General features: G+C 33.7%; 1 protein-coding gene across 10 annotated transcripts in view; it reads left to right on the top strand.

Moving 5' to 3' along the window:
• The window catches only part of NEBL (nebulette), a 456,697-nt gene that overhangs the window by 347,944 nt on the left and 89,016 nt on the right, over positions 1 to 19,737 (top strand). For 8 of the 10 annotated variants that reach the window (XM_074192959.1, XM_074192957.1, XM_074192956.1 and 5 more), the window contains 2 exons: positions 15,527 to 15,628; positions 16,616 to 16,717. The exons of the other annotated variants lie outside the window; for them this stretch is intronic. In XM_074192959.1, coding sequence (XP_074049060.1) covers positions 15,527 to 15,628; positions 16,616 to 16,717 — 204 coding nt within the window. The remainder of the gene's footprint in view (positions 1 to 15,526; positions 15,629 to 16,615; positions 16,718 to 19,737) is intronic. 10 annotated transcript variants of the gene reach the window in all.

Raw genomic sequence — 19,737 nt, 5'->3', positions numbered from 1 at the left:
TCTCTTTCTAGCTCTTTCTGCTGTATCTTGCTAGGCATATATAGAAATGTTGAGGATTTATGAGAGTTTATTTTATATCCTGCAACTTTGCTAAAGTTGCTAATTATTTCTAGTAGTTTTTTTGATGATTTCTTGGGATTTTCTAGGTATACCATCATGTCATCTGCAAAAAGTGAGAATTTTGTCTCTTCCTTCCCATTTCTAATTCCTTCAATTTCTTTTTCTTCTCTTATTGCTGAGGCTAAGATTTCTAATACAATATTGAATAGTAGTTTTGATAATGGCCATCCTTGTTTCATACCTGATCTTCTTGGGAATGTCTCTAGCTTATCCCCAGTGCACATAATGCTTGTAGATGGTTTCAAATAGATAACTGCTTATTATTCTGAGGAACAATTCCTACACTCTCTAGCATTTTTAGTAGAAATGGATGTTGTATTTTGTCAAAAGCTTTTTCAGCATCTAGTGATGTGATCATATAATTTTGGAGAGGTTTGTTATTGATATAATTAATTATGCTAACAGTTTTCCTAATATTGAACCAACCCTGCATTCCTGGGATAAATTCTACTTGATAATAATGTATTATCCTAGTGACAGCTTGTTGCAATCATTTTGCTAAGATTGTATTTAAGATTTTTACATCTATATTCATCAGGGAGATAGATCTATAATTTTCTTTCTCTGTTTTAACTCTTTCTGGTTTAGGTATCAGCACCATATTGGTGTCATAGAAAGAGTTAGGCAGAGTTCCGTCTTTGCCTATTTTTCCAAAGAGTTTATATAGAATTGGAACTAATTGTTTCTTAAATGTTTGATAGAATTCACTTGTGAATTCATCTGGCTCTGGAGATTTTTTCTTAGGGAGTTCAATAATGGCTTGTTGAATTTCTTTTTCTGAGACAGTTATTTAGGTTTTAAATTTCCTCTTCATTTAATCTGGACAACTTATTTTTTGTAAATATTTGTCCAATTCACTTAGGTTGTCAAATTAGTTGGCATTGAGTTGGGCAAAATAATTCCAAATTATGGCTTTAATTTTCTTCTCATTGGTGATGAGTTCAACTTTTTCATTTATGATACTAGCAATTTGGTTTTCATCTTTCTTTTTTTAATTAAATTGACTAGAGATTTATCAACTTTATTGATTTTTTCATAAAACCAGCTCTTGGTTTTATTTGTTAGTTCAATAGTTTTCTTCCTTTTGAGTTTATTAATTTCTCCTTTAATTTTTAGAATTTCTAATTTGGTTTTTAATTAGGGGCTTTCAATTTGTTCTTTCTCTAATTTTTAGTTGCATATTTCATTCATTAATTTCCTCTTTCTCTAATTTATTCACATAAGCATTTTTTTAGGTTTTTGCAAGGCAAATGGGGTTAAGTGGCTTGCCCAAGGCCACACAGCTAGGTCATTAGTAAGTGTCTGAGGTTGGATTTGAACCCAGGTACTTGTGACTCCAAAGCCGGTGCTTTATCCACTACACCACCTAGCCTCCCCTCACATAAGCATTTAAAGATATAATATATTCCCTGACAGCCACCTTGAGTGTATCCCATAGGTTTTGGTATGTTGTTTTATTATTATCCTTATCTAGGATGAAATAATTAATTGTTTTTATAATTTGTTGCTTGATCCACTCATTATTAAAATAAGGCTGTTTCCAATTAGCTCTGGGTCCATATCTCCCTGGCCCAATATTGCATATGATTTTTATTGCATTATGATCTGAGAAAGATATATTAAATATTTCTGCCTTTCTGCAATTGATCATTAGGTTTTTATGCCCTAGTACATGGTCAGTTTTTGTATAAGTGCCATGTACTGCAGAGAAAAAGGTAATTCCTTTCTATCCCCATTCAATTTCTTCCATAAGTCTATCATATCTAAGTTTTCTAACAATCTATTTACCTCCTTAACTTCCTTCTTATTTATGGTTAGATTTATCTAAATCTGAGCATGGGAGGTTGAGGTCTCCCACTAGTAGAGTTTTGTGGTCTATGTCTTCCTGTAGCTCTTTTAACTTCTCATCTAAGAATTTGGTTGCTATACCATTGGGTGCCCACATATTTAGTTTTGAAATTACTTTATTGTCTATTGTAAGTTTTAGGAGGATATAGTTTCCTTCCTTATCTCTTTTAACACTATTTTGCAGCTGCTTTGTAAAATGTATTTTGCTCCAACTTTTTACCTTTACTCTATATGTATCTCTCTCTGCTTCAAATGAATTTCTTGTAAAACAGCATATTGTAAGATTCTGGTTTTTAGTCCACTCTTCTATTCATTTACGTTTTAATGGAGAGTTTATCCCATTGAAATTCAAAGTTATAATTACTAACTCTTTTTTGCTCTCTATTCTATCTCCTCTCTGTTTTTATTTTCTCCTTTTCCCCCTTTATCCATATTCCCCAGTATTTTGTTTCTGAATAGCACAACCTTCAGTGTGTTTGCCCTCCTATATAAACACCCTCCCCTTTCTTTCACCTTTCCCTTTTCCCCTTCTTCCTTCCCTTCCTTCTGTTAGTTTCCTTTTTTTCTCCCTTCCCTGTCCCTCCCTCCCCTTTTCCCATTTTAATACTTGAAAGGTAAGATAAGTTTCTTAACTGAGTGTATGTAAGTTAACTTTAAGTCAAGTCTGATGAGATGAAGATTCAGGTGGTTTTCACCTTCTCCCTTCTTCCCCTCTAATACCATAGGTCTTTGGTACCTCTTGATGTAATGATTTTAATCCCATTCAGTCTCTTCCATCCTCCTGTATCCTTACTGTCCCCCTTTTTAAGGAGGTATTGTTTTTAAATCATTCTATCCAAGTCACAGAAAAGTCATGAGTGACCATTACTTCTGGCTAAGTATAGTATCTCTAATAGAGTTACAATTCTCAAGAGTTATGAGAATCTTTCTCCCAGGTGGGGATATAGCCAGTTTCATCTTATTGGATAGCATTTTTTTTTCTTTAGCCTTTTTTTTAACTTTTTCATTAATCTCTTGGGCCTCCTGTTTGATGTCCAGATTTTCTATATAACTCTGATCTTTTCATCAGGAAATGTTGGAAGTCTCCCATTTCATTAAATGTCCACTTTTTTCCCCTGAAAGAGAAGGCTCAGCTTTTCTGGATAGTGGATTCTTGGCTGCATTCCAAGCTCCCTTGCTCTTTGGAATATCTCATTCCAGGTCTTTTGATCCCTTAATGTTGATGCAGCCAGGTCCTGTGTAATCCTTAGTGTAGTTCCTTGGTATTTAAATTGCTTCTTTCTGGCTGCTTGCAGCATTTTCTCTTTTATCTGATAGTCCTGGAATTTGGCCACAACATTGCTTGGTGTTTTCATTTTAGGATGCCTTTGAGGAGGGGATTGATATATTCTTTCAATAACTATTTTGTCCTCTGGTTCCATGATATTAGGGCAATTTTCCATCACTAAATCCTGTAATATTAAGTCCAGGCATTTTTTTCTCTTCAATGTTTTCAGGAAGTCTTATAATTCTTCTCAATATATTCTCCAAGTCAGTGGTTTTGCTGATAAGGTATTTTACATTTTCTTCTATTTTTACAATCTTTTGGTTTTTGTTTAACAGAATCTTGTTGTCTCATGGAGTCATTAGTTTCCACCAATTCCATTCTTTGTTTAGAGAAGAATTTTCTTCATATACCTTTCGCAAATCCTTTTCCAGTTGGTCAGTTCTATTTTTGAAGGAGTTTTCCATTTGCCCAAGTGTAGTTTTGAGAGAATCATTTTCTTTTTTGCATTTACCCAACTGAGGATCTGAGAGAGCTATTCTCATGTTGTATTTGTCCAATTGTATTTTCCAAAGATTTGTTTTCTTGTTGCGAGGTGTAAATTTTCTCTTGCAATGTGTTAATTTTTCTCTTGAGTTTCTTTTCCCAATTTTTCCAATGGATTTTTAAACCCCTTCCTGATTTCTTCCAGGAAGTCTTTCTGGAGATGAGTTTATTTTCTCCTCAGAAGTGCTAGATCTCTCTGGATTAGAATCCATTTCTTTATCTTCCTAGGATCTTGTGTTGGGGCCTGTGGCTCTCAGCAGTTTGTTTTTTGAAGATCCTAGGGTCTTTGTTCACTTGGTTTTGTAATTCCAAGGACCTAGTAGGGAGGACTGGTTACTCTCTCTGGAGTACTTAAGGCCTTCTGCAGCAGGGTCTGAGTTGACCTTGATCAATGGTCTGAGGCCTGCGGGGAAGGAGTTGATCTCCCTTTCAGCTAAGAGAACTCTGCTGTCCACACCTGAGCCTGAGTGGGGGTGGGAGGTGGTTACCATTTGTTCTGGGTAGAGGGCTCTTGAAAGTATGGAGCTCAGGTTCCTTGCCTAGCTAGTCCTTTTCCAGGTATGCTCTGTGATGCTCTGTATTGGAATTCACCCTTTTATGACTGGGGCTCACCAGAGCTCCTCTCCCCCTGGCCAAAGATGCCATGGCTATAGTTGATTTTCGAACCGCCACTCACCAAAGCATCTGCAGTTGACACAGGTCCTCTGACTTCCCCCTGTGCTGGCTCTCTGGTCTCCACTCCTGGTTCACCCATGGTCCCCTGAGACATATCTTGTTGGTAGGTGGTTTTCTCCTAGCTTCTCTTTCTGGGTTTTGTCCACCAAGTTTGCATTAAGAGGTTTCTTTCATGTTATTTTTGAGAGGAACCAGGAGCACTTAACACGGTGCCTGTCTTCTCTCCGCCATCTTGGCCAGAAGTCTCTTTTTCATCCCCACATCACCCATTTCTTTTAAAAATACTAGAAAGCATAGGATTCCATGGACTCTTTCCTAAAATAAGTAGGACCTTATGACAAAACAAAACTATTGTTCTTTGCAGATGATATGATGGTATACTTAGAGATCTCTGGAGAATATAAATTGAAACAGTGAAAAATTTCAACAAATTTGCAGGATATAAAATAAGCCCTCATAAATTGTCAGTATTTCTACATATTACCAACAAAACCAAGGAGGAAGAAATAGAAAGAGAAATTTCATTTAAAATAACTGCAACTGCAATGATAAACGTTCTGTATACAAAGTAATAGTATTGTTGTGGGGTGAACAGCTGTGAAGGACTTGTATTACATTCTCAGTAATGCTATGACCCAAGAGAACCGTGAAGGACTTATGAAAAAGAACCCTATCCATCTCAAAGATAGAGCTGATGGCATCTAAATGTAGATTGAAGTATACTTTTCTTATCTTATTTTTCTTGAGGTTTCTTTGTTTTTTGGGGGGCATTTATATTTTCTTTTCCAACATGACTCTTGTGGTAATGTTTTTCATGACTACACATTTTTAACCTATATCCAATAACTTGCTTTCTTGATGAGAGGGTTTGAGGTGGGAGGAAGGGAGAGAATTTGGAACTCAAGATCTTAAAAGTGTTGAGGGGCTACTAGGTGGTGGAGTCAATAGAGCACTGAACCTGCAGTCAGGAGGACCTGAGTTCAAATTCAGCTTCAAATACACTAGTTGTGTGATCTTGGGAAATTTACTTAACCCCATTTCCTTATAAAAATCAAAACATAAAACAAATCGTTTCCCCCCCAAAATAAAAAAATAAAAGTGAATGTTGAAACTTGTCCTCGCATGTAACTGGGGAAACATAAAATAAAATAACTGAAGACAGCATGAGGTCCTTGGGAGCTTACCTGTCAGGAAATACAATGTCAAAAGATTTCCTAAAAAGACAGATCTAAGCAGATGAAGAAATCATATTTTCTCATGGATAAACTGAGTCACTATAATAAAAAAACAACAATTCTGAATACATTTACTTATTTAGCATAATACCAATCAAATCCTCAAAGAATTATTTTATAGAGCTAGATAAAATGTTAAAATTCATATGAACGAATAGAAGGTCAAGAATAACAAGTGAATCAATGAAAAAAATATGAAGAAAGGTGGCTAAGTAGTTACAGATTTCAAATTATATTACAAAGTAGTCATCAAAAGAGTGTGGTGCTGGCTAAGAAATAAATTCACAATACTCTAGTAAATAGCCATAGTAATATAGTGTAAAAGAGATCTATGTTTTTGAAGTAAAAACTCCCCATTTGACAGAAATTGCTGGAAAAATGGATAAGTGCTTTCAACATATAAAGGATGATATCATAAGTAAATTATGGGAGCATGGAAAAATGTACCTATTCATATATATTGATAAGGGAGAATTTTGAACAAGTAAAAATGGAGATCAGGGAAGCAAAATTGAAATTAAAGATATGAAATTGAAATTGAGATTGATGAAATAAAAATGAAATTGAATAAATTTTGTACAAACCAATGCAATCAAATTTAGAAGAAAATATGCAAAAATTCTACAGTTTTTTTCTGATTGAACACCTCATTTCTCAAGTATATAAGGAACTGATTCAAATTTATAAAAATAAGAAACATTTCTCTGTTGATAAGTGGTCAATAAATATGAAAAGGCAGTTTTCAGAAGAAAAACGAAAGTCATCAGTCACATGAAAAAATTCCTCTAAATCAATGTTAATTAGAGAAATGTACATTAAAGCAACCATGAAATACTGTCTCATGTGTATCAGATTGAATAATATGACAGAAAATGAAAATGACAAATATTGGAGGGGATGTGGGAAAATTGGGACACTAATTCACCGTTGGAATTGTAAATTAGTCTAACCATTCTGGAGAACAATTTGAAACTATACCCAAAGAGCTATAAAACTGTACATACCCTTTCTAGCAATATCTGCATTCTAAAGAGAACATATATATAATATATAAAAGAGAACAAATATATAATATATATTATTATAAAGAGAACAAAGAAAAGGGAAAAGGACTTCTTTGAACAAAAATAATTTTTCAGGGGAGGGGAAGTGGTAGTAGTGAAGAACTGGAAATTGGGGGATGCCTGAACAAATTGTATTATATGCTTTTCTTGGAATAATAGTATGCTAAAAGAAATAATGGGTAGAATGATTTCAGGAAACCTTATTTGAAATTATATAAAGACTTATATGAATTCATGAAAGTTAAGTAAGCAGAACAAGGGAAATACTGTACTGTATATAGTCACAGAAATATTGTAATGATCAACTGTCAAAAAATAGCTTCTCTGGAAGCGGCTAGGTGGTGCAGTGGAAAGAGCACAGTCCTAGAGTCAGGAGTACCTGAGTTCAAATCTGGCCTCAGGTACTTAATAATTATCTAACTATGTGGCCTTGGGCAAGCTACTTAACCCCATTTCCTTGCAAAAACCTAAAAAAATAACTTTTCTGGTCTAGACAGTGAATGAAGATAATTCCATAGGACTCATAATGAAATATGTTATCTACCTTCTGAGACAGAACTAATGAACTAAGAATGGAAATTTAAGTCTATTTTTTAACTTATGTTTCTTTTATTTTTTTTTGCCTTTGTTTTAGTTTGCAATATGACTAGTTTAGAAATGTTTTGCATTATTTTACATGTACAACCTATATCAATTTTTTCCCTTCTCAGGAAGGAGAGGGTAGGAGGATGAGAATTTGGTAATCAAAACATTTTAAAAATTTATTATTAAAATTTTATACATGTAAGGAATTTGGAAGCATTTAGAAAAATAAAAAAAATATTAAAAACAGTGATAGGAGCATTGTTTTGCTTTTCTAAATTAATCTGTAGTGCTTAGTGGAGTATTTTATATATAGTAAATTTAATAACTGCTTCATTCATTCTTTCAGTGAGCAATTTTATTACTTTTATTTTTCCTTCTCCCTTTGAAAGAGGTAAGAGTATGATGACTAAAAGGAAAGACATATTTGGCAGCTGACCATACCTTACTTGGCTAATTTTGTTGGGAGCCTACTCGTTAGGCCTTAGAGGGCTTTGTTCATTAATTGTTCAACAGTTTAATGATCCTAAAAATCTGAAAATATATACCTTTCTGTTTCTCTCAATATCCTAATGAATAGAATTATATTCAAAGTGAAATTGAAATGTAGACTCATGGTTTTTATAGATAAGAGTGATGTCATGGTTCATTTCAATTGACCGAAAAGTTTTATTTTATTTAAGGTCCAAATGCTTATTGTATTGATTTAAAAATACTTTTATGTCTGTGATTTATAATCAAAAGACCCAAAGTCTTAAATTTCATGTTTTCTAGATATTCTAATAATAATAATAATTTTAAGAGAGTTCAACAATCTAAATCTCTTTGTGTCCAAAGCAATATAGTGCTTGCCAAGTTTTATTATAATGAAATTAGAAAATTTTAGGCATGTTATCTCATTTCGTCCCTCCAAAGATAGATTTGTAATGGAAATAATACTCAGATTATTAATGCTCATTAGCCTTATCGAAGATATAAAATCTAGTGGTTTTGAAATGAATCAAACTAATTTTACTTTGTCTGGTTTGTGTTTTGCAAATAACTGCCTATTTGTACTCATGTGATAAAATTTTAAGTGATAAAATTTTTCAAAAATTGAGACTGGTAATCAGCCCAATACTTGTGACTTCAATATTTGGTAAAAGAAAAAACAGGCTTAGTGCTCTTTTTCAGAATGACAAATGAGCTTTTTTAAAGGTAATAAAACAAAATAACATTTTAAAGATCTGCCCCCCTCCCTAGGTAAGTGCTCAAGTTTACAGCTAAGTCAATAATGAATTGCTGAAGGATATATAAAGCTCTACCTGAGTAACCAACAGAATTCATTACACTGTGGCTTATAAGTGCTTCTTGGGAAGTATATTATCAGTTGGAGTCTAGAGCTCACCTCACATTTCAATTTATTTTCATGTATCCCAAGACTGGAAAAATGCCAACTTTAGAGAGTGCATTGAATTCACATTCCACAATCTTAAAAAAAATGAATTTAATTTCTTTTACTTTGGAAAGAGCCTGAGTTTTAAATTTTAGGTGTTCTTGCTATGTGCCTAATTCTATAGACCTTTGAAAGTTTTTATTGAGGTAATTTTTTTTTTATCTAAAATATAGTAAGAGACAGGAAAAAATAGAAAAGCCAGGAAAACCTTGGTTCCAGTCTCATGCCCTTCTGATACACATTGGTTATGTGACCCTGGGCATGTCATTTCACTTTGTAATCTAAATCAGTGGAATCAAGCTCAAATAGAAACAAAAGGATCCCTGTGAACTATCCTGTTTTATTGAATTTTTATTTATTTTGTTAAATATTTCCCAATTCCCTTTTAATCAGGGTTGGCTGGGAAACTTTGTGGGTTATTTGCAGCTCATCACATGTTCTTGACATTTCTCCTCTAGATAACACTATGTGTCTTAGCTCTTTGGAGAAGGTGCTGATGTACTTAGTACAGGGAGTTGTTTCATCAACTGAGAATTTCATTTGCCATTGAAATCAGAGGTTCAATAAAAAAAGACAGCAGAATATATTTGTTGTATGAGAATTATCACCTTTCTTTCATTCTTTTTTCTTCTCTTAATGTGCTCAATTAAAATAGTTATTCTGAGAAAAATATATTTTAAAGAGAAATAAATATATCACCAACTCTATATTTTCAAGAAAATGAAAATAATTATATATGCAATCAATTTCTCAGTAGTGAGGCAGGCAATTATCTGATGAGATAGAATGACTGAAATTTAATCTGAGAAGAGACTTAAATATTGTCTTGCTATTATGTAGCCTTACTTTTTTCAGAATTTCAATGGAGACACCAGGAACTCCACTGTTGCACTTTAAATTGAATCAAAATCTTTTAGTTACAAATTTTATTATGTTTTTATGGAGATACAGACTATTTAACTTAAATTCAAATTTCACAATTTGTGAAGCAACAAGCTATTTAGTTTAAATTTCACAACCTTTGACAACCTATTAATTTAAAAATCAATTCAATTTGAGAACATTCCATAACACATTAATTTTTCAATAAATAAATATTTTCTTCCCCTCTCATACCCATCAAGAAAGAAAAAAGAAAACCTTTATGACAAATATTCATAGTCAAACAAGCTAAAGTCTCACATTGTACATATCCAAAAATATAAATCTCTTTCCTTATATTGAATCAATCACCTAGTTCAGATATTCTCCAATAGGCAAACTATGTATTGATCCTTCCTGTCCCAAGGTGTGTGACCTATTAAATCCAACATATCATTTCCTATCACACCAGCCTAAGTTTGACTCATCAGTGGTTAAGATGAGGTAGTTGGAACTAGAAGCTGGGGGGAATGAGGAAGCTGCAGGAAAGGTGAGCAATCCAAGGCTACTCCCATCCTGGAGTAGAGTCACTTTGAGCAATAGAATTCACCAGATAGGTACAAATAATATTTTTTTCTTCCACAAAACTTGTTTCCAGTCACAACATCTACCCTGCATCACTATGACCTTGTATATTTAGGTCATGCATCTATTTGGAGTTTATCTAAATGCAGGATCAATATGCAATTATTAATTATTTTCTTCAGGGTCTTCTTTGGGATCCTCAACTTTTGATTGATGAGTATTGATATAAATCTATGACTTAGATTTTACAGTTACAGTTCTTAACTGTAACAAACTGTCTTTGTAGCATGTCACAAGCTCTTTTGGCCATCCCTCCCTACCCCTTGCTTTCAATTTTTATTCTGAGGAAACAAATCAGATCAACACTCTCATTACTGGGAAGGATCTATTTTCTAATCATCTTAAAACATCTTTCCTATGGCTTCCTTAACCAAAACATCCCTCCTTGGTCGCCATGCTCCTTTATACATTATCATCTTGTATTAGAATGTAAACTTCTTAAAGGGGATTGTCTTGTTTTTTTTGTATTTGTATCCTTAGTGTGTACTTTACATAGTATCTGACTCATAGGAAACACTTAACTACTGCTTTTTTTATTCATTTGACACTGAGTATAACCTGGGCAGGTCATTTAACCTCTGCTTGCCTCAGTTTCCTCATTTGTAAAAATGAAGATTGATAAAGTACCCATATTGCATTGTTAGGAGGATCAAATGAAATGATATTTGAAGAAGCTCTTAGCATAGTGGTTGACTCATAGGCTCTGTAGAAATGATTCTTCCCTTCTCTCCTTCCTTTCATTCATTCATTCACTGTGCTGGCCCTAAGAACATAAAATGATATAATATCTATTTTTAAAAACCTTATTTTCTGAGGAGAAGGTTTAGGGGCCTGATTATATAGAGAAAGAATTTCTAATGTATGCATTGTAAATGCAAAGTAATTTCAGGGGGGACTGGAGACGACTAATACTTGGAGAACGGTCCTTTTAAAGGGTTTTGAATTAGAGATGACAATGGAGCTGAACTATGAAGGTATCTGGGAGTTCCAAGTGAAGTAGGTGAGAAGGGAGAGGAATCCTGGTCTTTAAAAGGTATAGAGGTGAGGATATAATGTAATAATCAGGAAAGCAGATGAGTTTGGTTAAATGGAGAAAGTCTAGACAGCTTGGTGTTAACACTGTGATGGGTTTAAATGCTAAAGAGAAGTATGTGTACCTTATCCCAGTGCCAACAGAGTCACTGAAGCTTCTTAATAAATAGGAGAGTGACAATTAAAAGACATGTCAGTTTAGCAGCTGTTTGGAGAGGGAAGAAATTAGAACAAAACATAATGTGATAGGAGTGTTACCTTTCTCCTTTTTTATGAGAAAAACTGAGTGTAATACAAAAAAAAATCTCTTGTCTTTTGGTTGACCATTTAATTAAAGTATTATAGCAACTTGACAGAGGGTAGCTAGAAGATAGATAATAATTTCCTAAATTCATTTGATTTGATCATTTTCAGGGAGACTTGTACTTAATGCCACTCAATAAAAGTATGCTGTCTGGACTGACTGTTGCTTCCTCCATTCAGTATTGAAGCTAAAGAGCATATGTATTCCTCATTCATTCTGAAGAGTAGAGGACCAAATTCATTTTCTCTTTTTTAACAAAGTAATCACTTTTAACCTATTTCCTTTTTGTTTTTAATTTTTGACATATTTTCAGACTTGTTTCCTCTTTTCCAACAGTTTCAGTCATATTTAGACCTCACATCATGTGTGTGCACAACTGGAAGGCACTTTGAGAACTTATGAAAACTTTTGATGTCTTTGTTGTTGTTAGACAAGGGGTGAAGGGAAAGGTGCTGGCAAATGAACTGTGACTTTCATCTATCTGGTCATCTTGCCACCAGCAGATCATCATCAGCTCTACATGATTGCAGTCATTAAATAAAATTATGGAAAATTAAACCCTAAACCATTGAATCCTGTGCTTGCATATGTTACTCTGGCTTATTGGTCTTTAAAGTTTTTCTCGTGTTCTAACTTTCTTTTCTCCTCCCGTTATGTTAAAAACCAAATACCATAAGAAGCCTTATACTAGACAGCATAAGACAGATAAGATAGCATCTGAGTAAAAGAGGGCAGTCAGTTGTCCCAGTGGAAAGGGTCAGCATTGAAGAACTGAGGTGAGTGAAGAAATAGGAAACATATTTTTTCTTTCCTTGGCTTACCTTTGACAAACTACTGTTCTGCTGCCTAACATTTTTATTCTCAGTGGAGTATGACAGGCCTCAGGATGGAACAAATACATACTGCAGACATTTGTAAAATGTTAGATGACTTTCTCTCCAATGTAAGTAATAGGTGCTCTGGGTCATGGTGGCAAGACAGGGGGGAGTGGGAAGACAAATAATTCACTTGCAGAAACATATTGCTGTAGACCTACCCTCAGACATCACTGCAAAGGGTGAAAAATAAAAGGTTGTCATTATCTTATGAAACTAGCAATGAACCTTATTTCATGAATCATATTAGTGGCGCATGGAAATAGTGAATAGCTACACTTTCTTCACCTCTTTCCTCTGAGACTCTGTGGTTTTTCCTTGGGTTTGAATATAGTCTTCACTTCATTCTTAATATCTGTTTTGAACCACAAGTGCTGGCCTTTAATTTGTGATTTACATGGATGGCAGGGCACTGTTCACAATCCATACCCCTGCTGCCTTTGTGGTGTTCACTTCTCTTTATGTGGTCATTAGACCAAACAGCATATCATTAGATAAGCCTATAGAGAATATAGATTTCAAAATAGAAGGGTTTCCATTTTCTCTGCCCCCCTTTTTTTAGTCCAATAAAATGCTCTTCCCTCCAACCTACAATTTTCCTATGACTGTAATAACCTGGAAGTATTTAGTTTAGGAAGTGTGTAATAATTTTAGATCAGCATTCACCTGAGAATTCATCATTCATACAACCTAAGTTTAACTTGTAGGCTGATACTGATTTGTCATCATCTCTGCTACTAGCTCTTCCGTACTCTACAGTGGCCCTGTTTTGAATAATTGGAAGTTTGAACTCTACCACAAAGAAAATGTATTTATTATTCATTTTCCCCATCTAGTAATTTTTATTATTCTGTTTGTGTGAGATTGGAACAGGTAAATATCTTGATGTCAATAGAATATTGAAAGAAAAGTCACACTCATTCAAATTGTACCGAAGGGAAACCAGATCTATGATTTAATGTTATTTAAAAAATACATTTAGTCTTAGGATGTAGGCTCTTAATCTTTTTGTGTGTATCATGGAACCCTTTGAAATTCTGGCAAAGTCCACAGGCTCCTTCTCAGAATAATGTCTGTTGCCTCTCTTAATTGAAGGAAGTGCTAAATTTAATTAGTGAAAATAATTAGTGGAAACAAAGATGTAATTTCCCTCAACCAACTTCATGAACCCCCTGGAATCTGAGTCCATGGATCTCAGGTTAGGAACTTCTGTCATAAAAGTTATCTTTATAGGAGTGAGCCAGAGTGAATAGGATATGAAATAAGCATCTCAGTCCAAACATTGCATTAGAGGTAAAGAAACTGCTAAAGAAAGAGGGAATCTTAGTCATGATGGATTTATGGGTGAATTTTATCAAACTTTTAGAAAATAACACATGCATTACTTAAATTATTCTCAAAATTGAGAAAGAAAACATTCTACAGAATTCCTTGTAATCAACAAATATATTTCTTATACAGAAGCCAGAGAAAGATAAAGCAGAGAATGAACAGAAGTTAAATTAAAATTGATTTGAATATTATGTTTCAATTCCTTATAGTATCTTTGGTCTTCATAGGCAGAAGGAAAATATGATTGTTTTAAAATGTAATCATGAGCTAGCTAAGGGGGACAGACAGATAGTTACATGGATGTTGTCTAGGAAGTAATTCTGTCAATTAGTGAAACTTAACATCCTTCTCCGAGGCCTCATTAATCCTTCTTGCTGTTCTTGCTATGAACCACATGCTGTGTTGTGAAATAGAAAGATGGATTTTTTTTTCCTTTTACTCTCCAGTTGATGGTTGTTATTTGTTGTACTACTTCCATATTAAAATTTTCCCTAATTTCATTGATGTAGGTATTCTTAATGTAACCTACTATGTGGATGGGTGGTGTAGTGGGTAGAGTGAGATCAGATTGGCAATCAGGAAGACCTAGGTTCAAACCCTTCCTTAAACACATACTAGCTGTGTGATTCTGGGCAAGTCACTTTCTTTATTACCCTCAGTTTCTTCATCTATAAAAAATAATAGTTTCTCCCTCCCATGATTGTTATGAAAATCAAATGAGTTAACATGTTCAAAGCATTTTGCAATGAACTCTATTAATACTACTGTGAGCCCAAGCTTGATGCAGATGACTGTCCCTCTCTGACTCTTAATAGACAGTCATGCAGAATTGCCCTCTAGTGATGACCCTTTTTCAACTTTCACAGGCTAAGTCTCTTTTTTGATCTTTTTAACTTTGATGTTGTAGTTAGTCATGGCTTTCTCTTCAGGATCCTATTCGGCGTTTTCTTGGTAAGAGATCCTGGAATGGTTTGCTATCTCCTTTTCCAGGTCATTTAACAGATGGGAAAACTGAGGCAAAGAGGATTAAGAGGCTTGCCAAGAATTGCACAGCTAGTAAGTGTCTGAGACCATATTTGAATATAGGAAGATGAGTTTTCCTAACTCTAGTTCTGATACTTTGTCCATTATAACATCTATTTGCCCTATGTAAATATAAACACACATACATACACAATGCATACCATATATGTGTCATTGTAGTAGATTTTGTATTGATTTCCTTACTTGTTGTGCCTGGATGTAGGAATGTTCTAAATGGAATACAAAAGTCATTTTGAGAAAATGGCTGAACTTTAGATCAGACCCCTTTGAGTAAACTGATATAATCCAATGAATAATCCACCTAGAGCAAAAATGAACTGAGGTGGGTATTCCATTATGAAAAAATTAATCTCTGTGCATTCATTGTCAACATAATATTATGTGGCTACTTAATAGATAATGCTAGATTTGGAATTCTAAGGACCTGAGTTTGAACATCAGCTCTGATCTGGAATGATTCTGTGAACTCTGGCAAATGATTTAAAATTTTAGAGGCTCAGTTTTCTTATTTGTAAAATATGGCATAATACGACTTGCAATACCTACTTCTTGGGACTGTTGTGAGAAAACATTTTTGACAAAGTAAAGTGCCATACAAATGTTAGTTATTATGGCAATGATGATACATGGATATACTTATTAATGAAATTTTTGTCTTAATCAGGTTTCTTATAGGAAGGATGCAGAGGATAATCATAAATACAATGCAGGGATTGACAGATCAGACATCAAGATGGCAACCCAAGTATCCAAGATCATCAGCAATGTAATTTATTTTTTGTCATTCTAAAACTGAAATAGTTTCCCCTATATATCCTAGAAGTTCTCTTCCTATTTTAATAATACTTTAGTTATATTTTAGCATTTATTGATATTTAGTAATTTTCATAAATTTAATAATAAAGAATCTCATTTGGAAATTAACTGGTTAAGTTTTTCATTGTTGACTACTTCCCCAGTTTATGCAAGTTCCAAAAATGCGTTTTAGGACCAGAATTAACCATCTGATCAAAATGTGTTAAGCAATTTTTAATGCAGAAGTTTGCCAAAGTTCCTCCTTAGCAAAGTATACAGTTGGTAGAGATATCTACCCCTCTTATCTTGATGTTCAAGCTAAATCTACAACATTTACTCAAATAATTCTTCCCTCAAATAGATTCTGTACCTTTAGTTGTGTTAATTCAGCCCTTTTCTCTTCTACATTTCAGAACACTTAAAACTTAAAAACTCTTTCAAGTTCTGGAGAAAACTGTTCTTTTTTAAATAAATTTTTCTTTGTTTAACGATGGAAAAAAATAATTTGTTATCAGGCCAAACTCTCCTCTAAATGTCTTCTTCTTTCCATCCCTATGAGAAAAATGATCATATAACTGAGTTGATCTGGTTAGCCATTTCCACCAAACCAGTTTCTGTGAAATGAATATAGCTGTATAGGTTTCCTGCCAACACAAAAGCTTATTTATCCTGATAATGACCATAATTTTCCACCTTTTACACACACAGTCATTAGGTGTATAACATGCTAAAAGGATTACTGAACTTGGTGATTTAAAAATTGAATTAATTTTAGTAGCTATCTTATTACCCATTGGTGATATTATTTTTGTTTTGTTTTTAAAGAAAATTCATTTCTATTTTAATATTTATCATTTTAGTGTCAAGTTGTAGTTTTTCTTCTTTGGAAAAAGGTATAGCACTAATGCAGTTATTCATTGATAAATAGAAATAATTCTAATTCCTTTGTTCATTTTAGGCTGAATACAAGAAAGGAAAAGGAGAAATGAATAAAGAACCAGCTGTGATTGGAAGGCCAGATTTTGAGCATGCTGTGGAAGTTTCCAAACTTTCTAGCCAAGTAAGATAGCAATAGAAGCCTCACAATGACTTTATTCAAAGATCTCATTTCTTGTAATACAGTAAAATATTTCATTTTTGATGCTATCTGTAACTGAGTAAAACACAAAGAGAAAATTTCTGATAGTATATCAGCTAGGACTACAATTGGTAAAGTTCATTATTTTAAAAATTACAATCAGGTATAATTTGAGACAGAAAATAAATTCTTTTTTCTCTATAGGGTCAAATCTTATTCCCAGTCAGTAGGTTTAGCCACTTAATTACTTTCTGTGGAATTTCTAGAATTTTCTACTGATTAAATAAGAAGTTTCCTGCACCTAAACAATCATAAAATATTTAGTAATTAAGCAGTTTTAACATCTTTAATATTAATTTTGTTAATATGCTAATATTTCAAATAAAACTTTTATTTTCTTCATCACTTTTTAAAAGTCATTACTCTATATTTCCAATCTTTGAAGATAAGAGACAGCATAGCATGGTGGTCAAAGGACTAAATGATGAATTGAAATAACCCAGGTTCAAGTTTCCCTCGAACCTCCTGTCTGTATGAATAAGTCACTTAACTCACCAATGACCTCAGGTTACATCCTAATACTGTATGGAGCAGCACACTGCTAATTTGTGTGGCTAAAAGAGGTTTCCTCATTGGGATCTCCCAATGCTGATGATAAAAACTAAAGGCCCCAGCAAAGAATCTTCACATATTCAAAAGAAACCAGATGGTCTTAATTTTAGCTTTTTACAATTTAATGTTATTTTACTTATATGTCTACCTTCATTAGGACTATGGCATATTTGTCTGACTTCTTATTGAGAGGTCATATGGTGTAATAGCAAGAACTTTGGAGTCAAAGCATTTGGATTTGAACTCTGCTATTTACTCTTCAAGTGACCTTATGATCTTGGGCAAAGTATTTCACCTCTTTAGACCTCTGTTTCCTTATTTGGAAAATGAAAACCCTCAGAACAAAGAACAAAAATGAATTGAACAGAAATTTTTAAGCTTTTTTTTTTTCCTATCCTAAATGGTTTGGTTTTGAGAACTCAAATGCTTAGTGTTGGGGTTAAGGGGTTGAGAGAGCATAGAAAGGAAAGTTCATCTGTCATGATCTAAAACTTTTCATCATTTTTGCCAAGACATATTCTCTCTCTGTCTCTGATTCTTTTCCTTTTCTTTTTTCTTTCCCTGCTTTTGACCCCTCCCCCCAGTTCTATTCCCTTCATCAGATGATCTTGTTTTTACATATTTTTCATGAATACCCAAATAGAATGTAAACTCTGTAAGAATAGGTGCTCTTTGATATTGTAGGAGTTAACACACTATCTTGAACATAGTAGGCATTTCACAAATTCTCATTGAATCTAGCTGAATTGCCAGAGAGCCTTGATAGCTTGATATCCTAGAGGGGCCACAAGAAAAGTGACAGCTACATTAAAGCTCATGAGCATCCGATGAATATACCCATCCTTAGCTGAAGAGTTATTGGCCAGCATTAAGGGAGGTTAATGTAATTTTTCCACTCTTCAGTGAGGGTTTTATAATTATAGATTCCATCTCATCCTTTCATTGATGAGAGATTATTTAGTCAGAGTGATCCTTTCAAATATATAAATGTAGAGACAGAAAAATGTTGGGAGAATGTGGGATAAAGAAGGAGTATTAAAGAATGGGACAAGACTGAAACAGGAGAATGATAAGAAATCAATGATAAGATAAGAGAAATGAATATTATGAATAAATAAAAAACAAGTGATTAGAAGATGAGTACAAGAGAAATACCAAATAAAATCATTCCACATTTTGATAGATCCATAAATTAAACTTTCTGGAATTTAATAGCGATAAACTATTAGACGGAGAGGCTAGTTCTTAGATCACAGACCTATTGTCTATTGCTTGAGCCATAATGGAAATCTTTGCACTTTGTACTTTTCTGATGTAGCCTTCAAGCAAATTTTTGGTTACCTCCACTCTATAGTGATGATCAATAAATATTTATCAAATACCATCAGTATGCCAGACACTGAATAAAAAGGTAAAACCAAAACTATCCCTGCCTTCAATCAAGGATTTCACATTCTTAATTCAAACTGAAGAATGCATGTATAGCATTGGCATTTCCTAAGTTAGTATGTTAGGAATGCCTTAGAAGCATTTCTTTGCTCTAGCATGTTTGTTTTCATTTTAGACTGTTCTTATAAACTCTTGTTTCTTTTCTATCTAGATTATTTTAGTTGGTGACCCCCCTCCAAAAAAAAGCATTATAGAGCACAAAGATATCTTCTTCAATGACAATTTTAATTTTTTGTGTGTGAAGAGAGATTTAGAAAAGAGCATTTGTGGGGTCCTGCTTTCAATTGTATTTTGTCAGATTTTGATCTGGGATTTATAGACAGGTCTTGTATTAGCTACTTTTTTCCTCCACCCGATTTATTTTAATTCCAAGCAGAGTAAGGCTTATGCATGATAAATTCTAGTAACATACTGTGCAAATGGTGTGATAATCTGATCTTTAGGTAACCAGGTGGGTACTTTCCCTTTCTATTTATAGGGATTAACAAAAGGGAAATGATTGGGTTTTCAGAAAAAATCAAGTTACTTCTTGAGATCATTTGTTTAATTCTTCCTGCTCCTAATGAGACTAATTTAATGTAAATATTGTAGGTCTTTCATGAGCCCTGTCAAATATATACTGACTATCACTGGTAGGTTGGTCACCAAGGGTTGAATTCTTTGACTATGACAATTCAGGAGAGAAAAATGAACATGTTGATTTTGTGAAGCATGTTTCCTCTTCTATAGTAATGTTGCAGAAATTGCAGAAAACAGAGTGATATGATTTTTAGATTGGCTTACATTAAACTAAATTTGAGATCCTTGTCCAGCAACAAACTCTCGAGAGCTCCATGGTGTTGGAACTTAGATGTGGATAGCGTTTGGTAAATTCATGGAAGGACATAAATGAAAGTTGCATAGAAAGGGAAAGCAAAGTTTGGTGCTGACCAGCATAAGCT

This window comes from Macrotis lagotis, chromosome 7 (genome assembly GCF_037893015.1).
Source record: "Macrotis lagotis isolate mMagLag1 chromosome 7, bilby.v1.9.chrom.fasta, whole genome shotgun sequence".
NCBI classification, from domain to species: Eukaryota; Metazoa; Chordata; class Mammalia; order Peramelemorphia; family Peramelidae; genus Macrotis; species Macrotis lagotis.
The sequence above is the reverse complement of the archived record's forward strand: the minus strand, read 5'-3'. Positions and strand labels throughout refer to the sequence as shown.